The sequence below is a fragment of the Herpailurus yagouaroundi genome, unplaced genomic scaffold (genome assembly GCF_014898765.1).
Source record: "Herpailurus yagouaroundi ecotype Mexico unplaced genomic scaffold, PumYag 557, whole genome shotgun sequence".
Taxonomy (NCBI): domain Eukaryota; kingdom Metazoa; phylum Chordata; class Mammalia; order Carnivora; family Felidae; genus Herpailurus; species Herpailurus yagouaroundi.
The window spans coordinates 3,083,657-3,100,711 of NW_024412774.1; the positions used below are offsets into that span (position 1 = coordinate 3,083,657).

Below are 17,055 nucleotides of genomic sequence, written 5' to 3' on the forward strand. Positions count from 1 at the left end.
TCTGGAGACAAGTGCCGAGGAGCAGATGAGGGGTACAGGAAGTGTTTGTTGGGTGGAGTAGGATTTTTTTTTTTTTAATTTTTTTTTTCAGCATTTATTTATTTTTGGGACAGAGAGAGACAGAGCATGAACGGGGGAGGGGCAGAGAGAGAGGGAGACACAGAATCGGAAACAGGCTCCAGGCTCTGAGCCATCAGCCCAGAGCCCGACGCGGGGCTCGAACTCACGGACCGCGAGATCGCGACCTGGCTGAAGTCGGACGCTTAACCGACTGCGCCACCCAGGCGCCCCTGGAGTAGGATTTTTTAAGCGGTGCCAAGAAAGACTTCTCCAGTGAGGGAACACTGAAAGAAAATGAAGGTCAGAGCTGTGTGGACAAAGTACCTTCCACGCAGGGGACAGCGAATGCAAAGGCCCCACGGTGCATGGTGGGAACCTCGAGGGGTCAGTGTGGCTGGAGGAGCAAGAGAGGGGGAGAGACAGAAAATGAGGTGAGGAGGCAGATCACATAGGACCCTATTAGAAGCAGGGTGACCATATGCCTGGCATTCTGTAATTATCGTCATCACCATCATTATTCGGTATTCTGTAATTATTAATGAGGCCTGTTTGCACTCTGAAGTCTCGCTATGCATTGAAAATTGTATGATCACCCTACTCATAAGGTCTTCATAAGGACTATGGCTTTTGTAGGGTACCTGGGGAGTTTTCCTGTAGGCCAGCATTATATTATACGTATATTAACATACACAGTGTTATGTATAATTACACGTTGTATTTACGTAGGTTGTATGGTACCATGCATAATAACGTATTGTAAATAATATAAATCGACTTGTACATGGGCGTATGTAAGGATGGTAGACTGAATAACAGCCCCCAGAGATGCCCACATCCTAACTTCCCAGGACCTGGGCCTATGTCACCTTACGTAGCAAAAGAGACTTTGCAGATGTGACTGAGTTGAAGATCTGGAGATGGGCAGATGATCCTGGTTATCTGGGTGGGCCCCATAGGTGATCGCAAGGATCCTTATGAAAGGGTGGCAGGGGACGGTCAGAGTCAGAGGAGATGGGACCAAGACAGCAGAAGCCAATGTGATGTAGCCACAATCCAAGGAATGTGGGTGGTCTCTGGAAGACAGAAAAGGCGGGCAGCAGATTTTCTCCTAGACCCTCGAGAAGGAACACAGTCCTGCTGCTACCTTGATTCTAACTGAGTGAGAACCATTTTGGACTTCAGACCACCAGAACTGTAAGATAATAAATCTGTGTTGTTTTAAGCCACCAAATTTTTCGTAATTTATTTTTTAAATGCTTATTTGTTTATTTTTTTTTTTTGAGAGAGAGAAAGAGCGTGAGTGGGGGAGGGGCAGAAAGAAAGGGAGAGAGAGAATCCCAAGCAGACTCCATCACTGTCAGCGCAGAGCCCTATGCAGCGCTTGACGCAGGGATCCCCGAAGGGCTCCATCACACGAATTGAAGAGTCCATGCTTAACCGACTGAGGCACCCAGGCGCTTCTTTCATAATTTGTTAAAGGCAGCAATAGAAAGACATACAATAGGGTACAGGGCGTGAGGGTAGGGGTAGGAGCCCAGACCCCTGATAGCTATTTTGCTCAGTGCTACAAACACCGCCCGCGGGTGCCCAGGGCTTTTACGCTGTCTCTCCAATTCTGTCCCCAATACAACCTCGCACACTCCTGGCGCAGCAGGATGTGCAATCCGGGTGCGACTGTGGCCGCCACCTGAGCTGAGTACAACCTTCTCCTAGCGGGGCAGGGCGGGGCCCCTAATGGAAGACTAGAACCAGGGGTTAAGCCCAGCTCGAGGCAAATAGCTCTATAGACCAGGCATATTCCCAGACCCGGGCCCCACGCACGGCGCACAGAACCGGCAAGCCTCCCGAACCACCTAGTCCGAGCATTTTGCTTTGGCTGCGGCCTTCAGGAATCCCCTCGTCCTGTGCACCTGGCAGGACCCAGGGAAGATTCCAAGAGGGAGAGGCTGGGTGATAATAGGTGTCCGCAGGCGCTGCAGCGGGAACAAGGGAGCCCCCTTTGACGAATGGGGAAACTGAGGCCAGGAGCGGGGTGGAATGGGCCAAAGGCTGCTTACATCAAATGTTAGGGGTAAGAACCTAGGGCTCCAGTAAAAGATGCAGCAGGTGTCCAGGTGCAGGGGAAAAGGCCCTAGGGTGAGGGACCTGCACAACCGGCAAGTAGGGGGTGGGGCCTAACGGGGAGCGGCCCGCTCACCGGCACGCTGCGGGGCTCAGGGGAGGGGTGGAGTCAAGCTGGGAGAGGCCGAAAGGCCCAGAACAGGGGCGGAGCGTGGGTGGCAGGGCGGGGCGAGAGCATTGGTGTGGGCGGAGCTACACTGTGGGCGGGGCGAAGCCACGGCAGGGGTGGAGCTTGCAAGGAGGACTAGGGGACGCGGCTCCTAAGGGGCGAGATCTGGGTCGGGGCGGAGCTTAGGCTGAGAATGAAGCGGGGGGCGGGGCCGGCCGCCTTATCCGGCCAGGTGGGAAAGGCTTAAGAGCCGCGAAAGCCTCCTGGATCAAGGTTGGGAGGGTGCGCCGGGAACTTCCGGGCGAGTTTGGTGCATTTCCGGTCAAGATGGCGGCGCCCAGCAGAGTCAGGTGCGGGCGACTCTGTCTTTAGTAGCGGCGGCGACTCACAGCCCGGGGAGGTGAGTCTTGGGTTAGGGAGGTCCGTCTCGCTCTGGCTTCTCTCTTTGGAGAGGAAGGAGAGGGGATTTGTTGCTAAGGCGTCCAAAGGGGGGGGGGCTTGTTGCCAAGGAGGCAGGGCAGTGGGGTTGCTAAGAGACGGGAACGCACTTAGGGGCGATGGGGGAGGGGGTTGCTAGGTTGCTAGTTGGAGTGGGTGGGGCCTGTTGCGAGGGAGGAAGGAGGGGCGTGTGACTTTGGGGAAGGGTCCTGTGGGTCTGCAGGAAGGAAAGAGGGCTGTGGCTATGGTGGGTGCGGGTAGAATGGTTTGGGGTCATGGGCGGGCGCCCAGCTCCCCTAAAACGCCGCCTTCTCAGCAGACCCCCAGGAGTCGACCCGACGGGACGCCAGAGCTACCTCAGCGGTGGCCACCCGCTCTCCCAGACACATTCTTCCCTTCACAAACAGCCCATGGCGGACCAAGGCTCTGGGGGCAGCCGCCTCCCCCTGGCGCTGCCCCCGGCCTCCCAGGGTTGCTCCTCAGGGGGCGGCGGCTCCTCGGCCGGGAACTCGAGCCATCCTCCGCCCCCGCGAAACCTCCAAGGCCTGCTGCAGATGGCTATCACGGCGGGCTCTCAGGAACCAGAGCCCCCTCCAGAGCCCATGAGTGAAGAGGTAAAGGGTGGGGATCCCGGAGGTGGGGAGAGGGGGTAGGTGGGACAGAAATCTCTCGGGAAGTGCGTCCTGGGCAGGGGCGGGAGTCCAGGGGTGAGGGCATAGCGGGCTGTGTTTGTGCCAGGTGGGGTTATGGTAGACTGGAGGTCAGATCTCAGAAGTGCCTGCGAGGGCAGATCCCTGGATCCCAGCATCCCGTCGAGGTGCAGAGTTGCACAGTAGCTTTGTGGTGAGAAGGGAAAGGGAGCCTGTGGTGAGAAGGGAAAGGGAGCCGGGCAGACCTGGTTTCGGCAGTATCCAGCTGTGTGACCTTGGGTATGGCACTTCACCTCTCTGAGCAGCAGGTTCTTTATTTGCAAGTTGATGATGACGCTAAGAATAACAGCATTTCATAGGGTATTTCTGAGGTTCCCGTTTAAGCAGGGGTCCACACAGCGCCAGGCAGTGTTCCTGAAGACAGCCGGCTGTTCTCATCAAGAGTGCAGGCTCTGGGGACAGGCACTTAGGTTTGACGTTAGGCTTTGTGGGTGGCCGACACTGTGACCTTGGGGAAGTCACAGCCTTTCTGGGCCTCGGTTTTCTCATCTGTGAAGTGGGGATAGTGATACTCACCTGGGAGGGTTGTCTTGGAGATTAGTTAGCAATACTGGTATATGTGATGTTTAGTGGCCGATGGTGATTATAGTATACAAAATATTGTGCTAATCCAGTGATGTCATTGAACGTTTAGGACAATGAGGTAGGAATAGGCACAGAAGGATTAACATCTTGCCCAAATTCATCCAGGACTTGTGACTACAGAGCCCGCATATGAGCACTAACAGACCTGGTGGGGAAAAAAAAAAAACAAAAAAAAAAAAACCAAGAAATCAGTGGCCAGCTCTCAGCTGTCATCTCACTTGACCTAATAGGCAGCATTTGATTCCTACCCATCTCCTTGATCTCTTTCTTCATTTGTTTTCTAGAACAACAGTGTCCTGGTTTTATCCTTACTCACTGGCTCTCCTTCCCTCTCCTCTGCTGGTTCTTCCTCATTCTCCAGCCTCTGAATGAATGCGTACCCCAGGGCTCTTCTCTTACCTACCTGTGCTCACTTCCTTTGTGAACTCATGTTGTGTTGAGACTTCCCCCTGACCACTCTCAGATTTATATCTCTAGACCAGTGGTTCTGATATTATCTCTCTGCGGACAGTTGACAACCAGCGGAGACATGTTTAGTTGTTCAACTCGGTGCAGGGGGTGGGCTGCTGGCATCTAGTAGGTAGAGACCAGGGCAGCTGCTTGCCGCTCAACATCGTCCAGTGTACCCACCCCCAACAGAACCATCCAGCTCAGAGCGTCAGTAGAGCCAGGTTGGGAAAGCCAGGTCTAGGCTGGACCTCCTCTCGGAGCTCCAGCATTTCGCCTTGGGTGTGTAATAGATGTCTCAAGCTGAACGTGTTGAAAAATGAGCTCTAGTCTCCACTCCTCATGTTCCATGCCTGCTTCCCCTCCCGTCTTCCCCATCTCCTTCTAGTTGCTCAGGACAGAGACCTAGGAGTGCCTTCTTTCCCACCCCGTTGCCACTCTCTCCGTAAATCTCGTGTCTAGAAAGTTGTGAATAGAAAAGACGCTCAACGGAAACCTGTTGATCGAAGGAGCAGTCAGCTCCCGAATGTTGGCCGTTATTAGTAACAACTGTTGGGCGTGAACGAATCACTGACAGAGGGTTGCTTCTTTCCCCACCCTCCTGCCCGGTCTCGCGCCCCAGAGGCGTCAGTGGCTGCAGGAGGCCATGTCCGCCGCCTTCCGGGGCCAGCGGGAGGAGGTGGAGCAGATGAAGAACTGCCTCCGAGTGCTGTCCCAGCCTACACCCTCCTTGGCTGGGGAGGCCGAACTGGCCGCTGACCAGCAGGAGCGTGAGGGGGCCCTGGAGCTGCTGGCCGACCTGTGTGAGAACATGGACAATGCTGCAGGTACGCCCCGGGCTGCCCACCCCCGCCTCCAGGGTCCTGCCGCTTCTCCCTGGTCTCCCCTCTGTCTCTTCCCTCCTCTGCAGCCCCGGGTCCCTCTGTGTCTTAGCCCCTGTCCTTCCTTTCGGGGATCACACTGTCGGCCTCTCCCCTACCCTCCTGGCCTCCAGCCTCTCCCTCTCTAGTCTGGTCCCAGATGTGACTGCCCTGTCTCTTCCTGCCTGGTCCCCTTGTCATCAGGAGGGGACCTTCTCTCACCCCACCAGCCCGGCGGCACGTCTGCCTCCCCGATATCCTCCCAAACTGGTCATTTCTCCCTAGTCTCTTGCGTGTGCACTGTCACTCCCCGGAACATGAGTGAGGAGGTGGTTCGGGGCAGGATGGTCAGAGAGGGTCTCCCCGAGGGGTGCCATTTGGTTACAGACCTGAAGCAGTGGAGTGAGTTATGAGATTAGCTCTGGAAAAAGCTAATGGGGTATGGCCAGTGCAAAGGCCCTGAGGTGGGAACGTACCTGGGACGTGCAGGAACAGCAGTAGGGCCAACAGGCCAGAATGGAGTGAGCGAAGGGCGGGAGGTGGGAGGGGACGCTGGGTGTGGAGGGCCTTGCAGGCCAGAGTCGGTGCTGGGGTTTTGTTCTAAATGCCAAGGAGCTGGTAGGAGGAGGACATTCTACTTCCAGTCGCGGGGGCATAATATAGTCATCGAGGGTGTGGATTTGTCTTTTCTGGCCGTTTCACGTCAATGGAATCATAGAATATGTGGCCTCCGAGTGGACGTTTTCAAGGGTTTTCCATGTGGGAGCCTGTAACTGGAACTTTATTCCTCTCTGGAACAACCTATTGTGTGGGCAGGTCACGGGTTTGCTTATCCATTCATCAGTTAATGGACATTGGGGTCATTTCCCCCATTGCTTATTGAGAATATTGCCCTCGTGAACATTGGTGCAAGTGTCTGTTTGAGTCTGTGCTTTCCGTGGTTTTGGGTCTTTATGTAGGAGTGGTCCTATGACAACGCTGCGTTTAACTTCTCGAGGAACCACCAAGCTCGCTGAGACCACTTTATTTTTTTTTTTTTTAATTTTTTTTTTCAACGTTTATTTATTTTTGGGATAGAGAGAGACAGAGCACGAACGGGGGAGGGGCAGAGAGAGAGGGAGACACAGAATCGGAAACAGGCTCCAGGCTCCGAGCCATCAGCCCAGAGCCCGACGCGGGGCTCGAACTCACGCGAGATCACGCGAGATCTCGCGAGATCGTGACCTGGCTGAAGTCGGACGCTTAACCGACTGCGCCACCCAGGCGCCCCGAGACCACTTTATTTATAAGAACGGGTGCTGGGCCGTAGTTTGCCGAGCCCTGGTCTAGTATGAGGTACTCCCACAGGGAGATTGGGGGTCAGTACCGGTATTCAGTGGGCTGCAGCCTGGGACCCTAAGCCCCCAAACGCTGACATTTTTTTTTTTTTTCTGTTTTTACTTTTATTTGCATGTATTTCATGCAGAATTTACTCCCGGGCCATAAGTTTTTGTTTCTTCACTTTCTTCTGGGATATCTTTTTCTTCTGTGCAACCTCCTCTTCTGGTTTAGGAACAATCTGCTCTTTTTCAGTAAGGATCATCTCAATGTGGCAGGGAGAGCTCATGTATGGGCTAATCCGACCATGAGCCCTGTAAGTTCTACGCCGCATTTTGGGGGCTTTGTTCACCTGGATGTGTTCAATGACCAGAGAATCTACATCTAAACCCTTACGTTCAGCATTGCTCTCTGCATTTTTAAGCACGTGCAGTAAAAATTCGGCACTCTTTTTGGACCACCGACCCCGTGTCCAGCCCCGCTGTTTGGCCTGGGCACACCTACCAACTCCACCGTTGTAGCGTTGGAATGGCACACATTGCTTCTGCAAAGTGACATCTTTCAGATACTTGGTGGCCTTTCGGATATGCATACCGATACTTGGTGGCCTTTCGGATATGCATTCTTGATGGCCTGGGCAGTTTCCCGTGTGTTCTTAGAGTGAACACGAAGATTTGAACCTCTTGATTTGCATGATTTTGTCGGGTTTTCCGGGTCAAGTGAATAGCGAACCATTTTCAGAGATCACCTCAGGCCGCTTACGGGAAGAGAAACGCTGACATTTTTGAGACCTCGGAGGGATGCCTGGTTGGGTGCCGGGAGGAAGCCCGCACTTGAGGCAGGCTCCCCTGGGAGGCAGCCTCACCCTCCAGCCTCACCTGGCGTATTAACTTGTGAGGGTGGCAGTAACAAAGCACCACAGAATGGGAGGCTTGAACAGACTTGTGTCGCCTCACACCTCTGGAGACTGGAAGTCTGAGATCCAGGTGTAGGCAGGGTCAGTTTCTCCTGGGCTCGGGTCTCCTTGATTTGCAGGTGGCCGCCTCCTCCCCGTGTCCACACGTGGTCTTCCCTGCGTGCATGTCTGTGTCCTGATCTCTTATAAGGACACCGGTCGTACCAGATTAGCACCCACCCTGATGACCTCACTCTACCTGGGTGATTTCTTAAAAGGCCCTGTTTCCCCATACGTTACATCCTTAGACACTCGGGGCTTCAGCATACGAATGTTGGGGGGGAGGGCACAGCTCAGCCCCTAGCACCTGAACTCTCGTCTCCCCTCTCTCTGGCACAGACTTCTGCCAGCTGTCAGGCATGCACCTGCTGGTGGGCCGGTACCTGGAGGCAGGGCCCGCGGGGCTGCGGTGGCGGGCGGCACAGCTCATCGGCACCTGCAGCCAGAACGTGGCGGCCATCCAGGAGCAGGTGCTGGGCCTGGGCGCCCTGCGCAAGTTGCTGCGGCTTCTCGACCGGGACTCCTCCGACTTGGTGCGCGTGAAGGCCCTGTTCGCCATCTCCTGTGAGTGTCGGGGGGGCTGCGGGGAGGCGCACAGATCCTGCTGGGATCTGCCTGGGGGCGGGTGGAGGGGGACCTGAACGTTCAGTTATGCCCATTACCCGTTGAGACTCTGTGCTGGGTGCCAGGACTGGGTGGTGAGCTTGCCAACCCCCTGTCACTCAGAGAGCCAGACCCTAGTGCCACGGGGATGCTGCTCAACACGTCAGAGTCGTCAGTTGAGGGTGCCCTTCCTTGTCGTGAGGAGGGGGCCGTCCTTGCCTGAGAGGGTGGCCTCCACCCATGAGAGATACCAGTGGCTCTCACTCACGCTGCCTCCTGGGGAACAGGTGCCTGGATGGGGCTGATGCCGACACCTGTGGGGCACTCTCTGTGTGCCAGGCCCCATGCCAAGCCTGGGTGAGCATTAGCTTGCTTAGCCCGCACACACACCGTCGGAGGTAGGGAGACTGAATCTGCGTCAAGGACAGACCAGGTCAGGTAGCCTAAGTGACAACCCGGGCGCCCTGCAAGGACGTGCAGGTGCGCGGTGGGAGCCCAGGCAGTGCCCTCCACCATGCGCTGGGCCCCCGTCTATGTGTGCGCCATGCTGGGGGCCCCCATTTGACGGTTTCTTTCTGTCTTTTTTTTTTTTTTGAATAAGCTTTGTTGGGATGAAATTCACAAGCTATAGAATTCATCCTTTTGTTTATTTTTAAAACAGTTTTAATGTTTATTTATTTTTGAGAGACAGAAAGAGAGAGGGAGGCAGAGGATGAGAAGCAGGCTCTGAGCTGTCAAGCGCAGAGCCTGACTTGGGGCTCGAACCTGTGAACTGTGAGATCATGACCTGAGCCGAAGTCAGATGCTTAACCGACTGAGCCACCCAGACACCCCATCATCCCTTTGAAGTGCACAGTGTAGTGTATTCTCAAGGCTGTGCAACCGTCACCGCTGTCGAACTTCAGAACATTTCCATCGCTCCCAAGAGAAGCCCCACGCCTGTTAGCGGCCCCTCTGCGCCCCCTTTCCTCCGGCCCCTGGCAGCCACCCAGCAGCCTGCTTACTGCTTGCCTGCCCCGGACATGTGGCGGAAGTCATACACTGCATGGCCTTTTGCAGCTGGCTTCTTTCACTGAGCGTCGTTCTCCAGGCGCGTCTGCGTTTATAGCACGTACCACCGCCTCGTTCGCTTGTGTGGCTGAATAGTACGTCATTCGTGAATGGACTACGTCCTGTTTATTCCTTCATCGCTCGCACGGCAGGTGGTTTCTACCTTTGGCTGTGTGAACGGTCCCACCGTGGACCATGTGGGCAAGGTTTTGAGCGGACGCGTGTCTTCATCGCTCTCGGGTACGCACGCCTGGGTGCGGGCGCGCGGGGTCCTGTGGCCGCTCTGCGTTCAACTCTTGGAAGTTGGAGGAGAACCTGTTCCCTCCCCTCACAACACTCGTGCTACCAAACGTGTGTGCGGGGGTTTCTACAACAACCAGGTTTCCAACTTGCTGGACACCAGTGGGGTGTTGGACAGTTCCATTCGGACACTAGCTACCCTCAGATGGCACGCCTCCCACAGGTTAAGGGCTCAGCTCTACGAGACTGCCCTGCTTCAGACACCAGTGGGGAGTTTGGGCGTCCCTTACTTCCTCGTTACTGGCTACGTGTTGGTGGTTCCCATGACGCCCCTCCTCGGCCTCGATAACTTGGCAGAATGGCTCACAGAGCTCAAGGAAATACCTGCGTTTAATGACTTATTATAAAGGATGTGATAAAAGATACAGATGAACATCCAGATGAACAGGGACATGGGACGAGGTCTAGAAGGGTCCTGAGGACAGGAGCTTCTGCCCCTAAGGAGTTGGGGTGTGCCATCCTCCTGAATGCACTAACCCAGAGGCTCTCCGAACCCCACACGTTAGGGATTTTTTTAAGTTGTAGAAACCCCCCGCACAAACTTAAAAAGCACAAGCGGGGGGAGGGGCAGAGAGAAAGAGAGAGAGAGAGAGAGAGAGAGAATCCCAAGCAGCCTCCACACTGTCAGCGCAGAGCCCGACTTGGGGCTAAAACTCATGAATTGTGAGATCATGACCTGAGCCGTAATCAGGAGTCAGACGCTTAACCGACTGAGCCACCCAGGCGCCCCGAGGGATTTTTATGGAGGCTTTCTCACGTAGGCGTGATGGATCATTGATTTCACTTCCAGTCCCTCTCTCCTTTCTGGAGGATGGGAGGTGGGGCTGGAAGTTCCAAGTTTCTAATCATGGGTTGGTCTTTCTGATAAGTAAACCCCATCCAGTAGTCCACCCAGAGTCACCTCATTAGAACAAAAGATGCTCCTATCACCCAGAAACTTCCAAGGGTTTGGAGACGTTGGTGTCAGGAAAGGGGGCAGAGACCAAGTATGTATTTAGTATGTCACAGTGGCCCCGGGAGAAGAACAGGGAGGCTAGGGGGAAAGGGATTGTGGCAAGGGTGCGGGAAAGAGTCCTGGAGGAGGTGGCATCTGGAGACTCACCTGCAAAACCGGGGAGACAGATGGACAGGCAGACCTTGGGTGGCTTGGCCACAAAGGGTGGACAGAGAGACTCAGTTCCCCAGAGGTCCCGAGAGCCAGAGCAGGATGGGGAAGAGGTGGGTCAGTGTTGTCTTCTAATAGCTTGCGTTAATCATCCCTCAGTAAAAAGAAATACCTAAAAAAAAAAAAAATAATGCTTATGAAGCGCGGGCCCCTAGAAGTTGGTGTTGATGGTGGTGACCGTGACCTCGAGGTTCCTCCCCCCGCTTGTCTCCCCCCAGGCCTGGTCCGGGAGCAGGAGGCTGGGCTGCTGCAGTTCCTGCGCCTGGACGGCTTCTCTGTGTTGATGCGGGCCATGCAGCAGCAGGTGCAGAAGCTCAAGGTCAAGTCGGCGTTCCTGCTGCAGAACCTGCTGGTGGGCCACCCCGAACACAAAGGTGGGGCAGCCAGGGCAGGGGGCCCAGGGACGGTCCCAAAGGGAGGGTGGGCGGTATGTGGGGGGGAGGGGTGTGGACTGCCCCTCTGACCCCCAAGACCCTTCCCCCAGGGACCCTGTGCTCCATGGGGATGGTCCAGCAGCTGGTGGCCCTGATCCGGACAGAACACAGCCCCTTCCATGAGCATGTGCTTGGAGCCCTGTGCAGGTATGCTGGGGCCTCCGAGAGGGCGAGGCCTGCGCCAGGCGCCCCCCCCCCCCACCTCCCGGGCTGGCACCGCTGGGCTCCTGCCCACCAGCCTCCTCCCTGATGGGATTCGGGAGCTTGGGCCTTTCCCACAGAGGGGGCAGGCATCATTGTGCTGGCCCTCCCTGAGCAGTAGTTTCCTCACTTGTAGGGGCTGACACGGCAGCCTGGGAGGAGGGGCAGAGGCTTACCCCGCTCCCCCCACACACGGTACCGACAGATTAGTGTCTGCACGAGAGGACACGGGGAGCAGCCCGTCACGCAGGTGGCGGCTCCCGCGTGTCGAGCGGGCTCCAGGCCAGGCTCTGTGCCAGGTGCCTTGTTTTGTACCAGTCTCATCGTAGTCCCTGGGGTGGCGTGGGGACGGCGTGAGGTCTGCATCCGGATGGGGAAACTGAGGCCCAGCGTGGGGAACTGTCTTGCCCGGGCTCCTGTGGGAGCAGCGCGGGGGCGGGCCTGTGTAGAGCGGGGTCCCAAGGATTGCTCTCCTGTCCCCGCAGCCTGGTGACAGACTTCCCCCAGGGCGTGCGGGAGTGCCGGGAGCCCGAGCTGGGCCTGGAGGAGCTGCTCCGTCACCGCGTCCAGCTGCTACAGCAGCACGAGGAGTACCAGGTACGGCCCACGGGCGTGGCTGCGGCACGTGCTGCGTCCTTCCTGTGTCTCTTGCCGCGTGCCTCGTGCTCTGAGCTAGCGCTGCTGCACCGGCGAATGGGAGCCCGGGGTGCCGTAAGGGGTTAGTTAGCAGTCATTTATTTATAGCCAAATCGTATAGTTATTTACATCCTGTCAGAGTTTTAACAATTAATCTTTATTAGATTGCTAAATAACAAGTCTGATAAGTAGCAACCAATGAGATAATTGAATAAGAAACGAGATAAGTAACTCGTGTATTTAATTAGGTAATAAGTAACAAGTGATAACTCAGATAATTAATCAGGAACAAATAAGTGGTAAAGAGCAACTAATTAAATATTCGTACAGTTGTTTAATTATTTAAGTGATTTAGCTGATAATTAAACGTGTCACACTCCAGGGACAACTGTTCGACTGAGTCCGTTCCTCTGTGACACTGTCGAGAGTTCACAGAGGTGCTGGGAGTGAGGAGCAGGGATGACCAGGAGAGGCACAGTGTCCACTCCTAGGGGCTTGCCCTGACCTCATCACAGGGACACGTGGAAACATGTGCCCACGGATCGTGGGGTCCACGGAGCCCCAACCCGGCCTGGGCTCACTTCCAGCTGGGGAGTGCTTTAGTTGTTGCATTCAATCCCTGAGCCGCCTCGTGGCAGGTGATACCACGGCCCACTGGTGAGGACCCTCCTGGTGAGACAGGTCTCCTGTCAACTGACCAGCACTCCTTTTGCCTTTTGTTTTGTTGTTGTTGTTCCAAAAAAAAAAAGTCTGTTAGCTCTATTTGGTTTTAATTTTTCTTTTAACATTTATTTATTTTTGAGAGGACACAGAGCACAAGCAGGGGAGGGGCAGAGGGAGAGAGGGAGACACAGACTCAGAAGCAGGCTCCAGGCTCTGACCTGTCAGCACAGAGTCCGGTGAGGGTCTCGAACTCACGAGCCGTGAGGTCATGAGCTGAGCTGAAGTCGGACGCTCAACTGACTGAGCCACCCAGGCGCCCCGCTTAACAGTTCTGTTGAGGTATAAGTGTCATGTAATAAACTCCACTTATTTGAAGTGTGCGACGTGAGAAGCTTAGACATATGGATACACCTGTGCAAACCTTCATTCTTCCTTGCCTCCTGAGCTGTCGGGGGCAGCTCAGCCATGTGCCAGGCCCTGATCTGGGCGCTGGGGGTTTGGGGAGGAGCAAAAGGGTACAGCCTTTGCTCTCACGGGGGCTCAGGGGTGATAAACATGCAGACACGCAGAAATACATATTTACAAGTACATGTATACCTTGTGTGTGCGTGTATATGTGCATGCATAATACATGCAGTGTTTGTATATGTGTAATTTAACACGGATAGTATGACATCAGGAGGTTACAAGTACATTGACGGAAAAAACGTGAGGGGGCACAGAAGACGGGGCAGTGATGCGTTAGATCTGGTGCCATATCAGTTTCCTACGGCTGCTCTAACAGTACCACAGACTGGGTGGCTTAACGCAGGGAGGTATGCTCTCGCAGTTCTGGGGACTAGAAGTCTGAAGGCAAGGTGTCGGCAGGGCCGTGCTCCCCCTGAAGGTTCTAGGGGAATAATCCTTCCGCTTCCAGCTGCTAGTAGTTGCTGGCAATCTTTGGCTTGTGGATGTGCCGGTCCGGTTTCTGCCTCCATTTTCACATGGGCCTTCTTCTGTGTCTGTGTGTCTGTCTTGGAAATCTTTCCAGATACTTAGAGGTCTGCTTTAATTTCAGCATAATTGAATGACGCAGTTGGCATGATATCCCGTAAGGTGATTCTGTCATGACTTAGTCCTCTTTTGTAGGTAAATTTAAGAGTTAAATTTCATGAATGCTTTCTTGCAAAAAGGTCCTGTAGTCATGTGGTTCAAAAGTGAAGCTGCATAGGAGGGTAAGCAGTGAAAAGTCTCCCCGCTGCCTTTGTCTTTAACCACCCAGTGCCTCCCCCAGTTCTGTGTGCGCCCTTCCTCAGATGGTCTATGCACACAAGCAAATGTGCGTGTAAATTCTCTTCCTGTGCCCCTTTTGTGCACAACCGACCTGTTCTGACCACTCTTCTGTTCCCTGCCTCATTCCCTCTCATAACGTCTCAGGGAGGGGTGCAGGAGGAGTGTGTTGTGTGTTGGCGGCCCTGGCTTTTTCCTGTTTCCTTTGAGAGCTGCAAGGTAGGTCGCTTCTTCCGCACTATGACCCCTGTTAACGGACATGCTGGTTGTTGCTACCACTCTGCTAAAGGAATAACCTTTTTACCTGTTACTTTAATATGCATGAATATGGCTATAGGACAATTTCCAGAAAGGGAAAAGCGGCCAGGTTAAGGTAGGTTAAAGTGAAGGTACAGAGTTAGGGGCCGTTTTGTTAGCTATTGCCAAGTTGCTCTCTATAAGGGGGGAACCAGTTGATGAGGGCGCCCAAGGGTCCCTTAAGCCATTTGGTCTTTTTCCAAGCCAATTGGCGAAAAGTAGTATTCCAGACTGGTTTACATTTGCGTTTCTGCAGTGAGTAACGTCGGACAGCTTTCCTTTCTTGTGAACTGCTCTTTCGTATCCTGTGCCCATTCGTCTACAGGGTGGTGGTTTGTTTTTTTTTTTGTTTGTTTTGTTTTAACGTTTGTTTATTTTTGAGACAGAGAGAGACAGAGCATGAACGGGGGAGGGTCAGAGAGAGAGGGAGACACAGAATCTGAAGCAGGCTCTGGGCTCTGAGCATTCAGCCCAGAGCCCGACGTGGGGCTCAAACCCACATACTGCGAGATCGTGACCTGAGCCGAAGTCGGACGCTTAACCGACTGAGGCACCCTAAGGGGTGGTGGTTTTTATAATCGATTTATTTTAAAGCTCTTGAAGCATTAAATATGTTAGCCTTTTCAGAAGAGTTGCAAATATTTTTCACCCCAAACTGTTGTTTTTCTTTCCTTTTTGTTTCTGGCATCTTTTTGCCAAGCAGAACCCTTTCAGGTTCATACAGTCCAGTCTTTCAGTGGTGTTTGGACCTGTGGAAGGGGTTTTAGTTTTAAGTGGTGATTAGTAGGGGTCGGTCATACCTGGGAGTTAGGGCACAAGGAGCTGAGGGGAGGACTCACCAGTGGGGTTTGATGGAGGCTGCGCGGCCCCTGGTTCTAGGTCAGTAGTCCGGGCACAAGGGAGAATGACGGATCCCGCTGGCATGGATCTCCGCTGAGATCTGAGGACCCTGGGAGACTTCTGGGGCAGGCAGTGCGGAGGGCAGAGACCCCGAAGAGGGGTGGGCCTCTGCACTCAGGACTCTGCCTCTTGTCCCCCCACCCCCACCCCCATCCAGGAGGAGCTGGAGTTCTGTGAAAAGCTGCTACAGACCTGTTTCTCCAGTCCGACGGATGACAGCATGGATCGGTGAAACCTGGTGGCTTATCGCCTGTCTCCGTGGAGCCCCAGGCCTCCTGCCTCCCAAGCGAGAGCAGGGCCTTACTGGTGCATGGCCAGGGCGTGCCAGCCGGTCTCTGCTCAGCCCCCTGCAGGGGCACCGGGGAAGGCTCTGGCTCCCTGGATCTCACCTCTTGTGCTCTCACGCCCTTCCTCCTTCTTGTGTCCACACTGTTCTAATAAAGGTGTTTCTCTTCCTCCAGCTCATTCACTGCAGCCTTTGTCACCTCCCCTAGAGGATAGTTGGGGGGTGGGACACGATCTTACGGGACCGAGGGAGCCACGGAGGAGGAGAGGGCAGCGGGAGGAACCTGGAAAGAAAAGTGCTGCTCCCTAAAATCCAGAGCCATCGTGTCTCATCTTCTCAGGCCCTCTTGGGAGGGAGTGTGGTGGACACCCGCCCTCCCTTTTGACCATCCAGCGTCGCCGGTTTCTCCATCAGAAGAACCCCCCCACGTTTGATGTCCAAAGGGCCTGCCCGGAGGCGGGAGCCATGTTACTTCCCAGCATCCCGTGCAGAGGCATGTCACGTGACGTCAGCCCCACCAATTAGAGCCCACCGCGCGGCTTCTGGGCGCGGGAGATGGGGGGAAGGCGGGAACAGGTGCACCGCGGCCAGCCCGAAGCGCTCTACTTGCCCAGGGCTTGGGCATGGGCCTTGCTCCCGGCTGCAAAGCACTGAGAGATCCCCAGCCTTATCCGATATTGGGGCCGGAGACAGGTCTCACCCCCTTTCATAAATTCCTTGTCAGCTCAACCAAGTCTGGTCACGTGCAACCAAGGCTCGTGACCAGTGCCATTTTTCAGACGAGGAATGTGAGCCCAGGGTGTTGATGCGTGGGCAAATTCACACAGCTAGGTTTCAGACCCGGGCTGGCTTCAAAGCTGTGCTCCTCCTGTACCCTGGTCTCCTAGCTCCATTTTGTACACGCTAATTCCTCTCGTGTGGCATTTACTCGTACTCTTGGGATTTGGGATGGCCCAATTATTTCACCCTTCTTCCCAAGTTCAGGATAAATTGAAAGGTAGCTACAGAATCCAAGAATTGGAGCTCAAGTATCACGTTTATTACCATTATGGCCAGAGAAAGTAGCTTTAGTCTTGCTGCTACCCCACCCAGCGTGAGACATGCTTGCCTGTCTGGTCACAGGCAGCACTGGACAAGCAGAGGCCTCCCCTTGGGTGCCGCAGGCCGCACTGGGCAAGCTGGCTCTAAGACAGGGAGGGCTGGCGTGAGCCACGATGCCCGTCCAATCTGGCAAATTGTTCCTCAGCCCCTAAAGGGGTTGGAGAGGCCAGGGGAGACACACTAAGCAATAGAAGTACCTCCTTGTAGAAATGTGAACAATGGGGAATGAGCGTTGTCACCAGACACTTTAACCACCTTCCAAATTTTTACGCATAACCGCATCGCCAACCTGTGAGTCCTGATAGGGGGGAGACGACGCAGATTTTGGTCTTTAAAGCTGCTGCAGCTTCCCAGGTTCTTCCAGACTGACCATGTCAACTTCTCAGGTTTCTTTTGCTGGTTGAAAAGGGCTACCCCTCGTCTCTCAGTTCCTGAGCTTATGTGTTAAAATAATACGGCAACTGTGCAGACATGTAACAAAGCAAGCAAAATGCTGAGTAAAAGACAAAAGAATGTGACCGAAGAAAAGATGACTGAGGAACAGAAGG

The 17,055-nt window shown here is 54.5% G+C and overlaps 2 protein-coding genes across 4 annotated transcripts; one reads left to right on the plus strand and one right to left on the minus strand.

Annotated features, from left to right (window-relative positions):
- Positions 1-2,519: 2,519 nt before the first annotated feature.
- HSPBP1 (HSPA (Hsp70) binding protein 1) lies at positions 2,520-15,585 on the plus strand. Of its 3 annotated transcripts, none has more exons than XM_040465320.1 (8): positions 2,520-2,690; positions 3,045-3,342; positions 5,093-5,297; positions 7,942-8,166; positions 10,939-11,094; positions 11,205-11,301; positions 11,841-11,952; positions 15,278-15,352. In XM_040465320.1, the coding sequence occupies exons 2-8, from the start codon at positions 3,139-3,141 to the stop codon at positions 15,350-15,352; spliced, it is 1,074 nt and encodes a 357-aa protein (XP_040321254.1). In that variant the 5' UTR covers positions 2,520-2,690; positions 3,045-3,138. The 3 variants fall into 3 exon arrangements, with proteins under 3 accessions (XP_040321254.1, XP_040321253.1, XP_040321252.1); XM_040465319.1 differs by having other exon boundaries at positions 2,521-2,690; positions 3,048-3,342; XM_040465318.1 differs by lacking the exon at positions 2,520-2,690 and having other exon boundaries at positions 3,004-3,342; positions 15,278-15,585.
- Positions 6,747-7,254, minus strand: LOC121023435 (60S ribosomal protein L17-like). Its single transcript, XM_040465323.1, has one exon. It carries the CDS (start codon positions 7,237-7,239, stop codon positions 6,799-6,801), a length of 441 nt encoding a protein of 146 aa, XP_040321257.1. The 5' UTR covers positions 7,240-7,254; the 3' UTR covers positions 6,747-6,798.
- Positions 15,586-17,055: the final 1,470 nt, after the last annotated feature.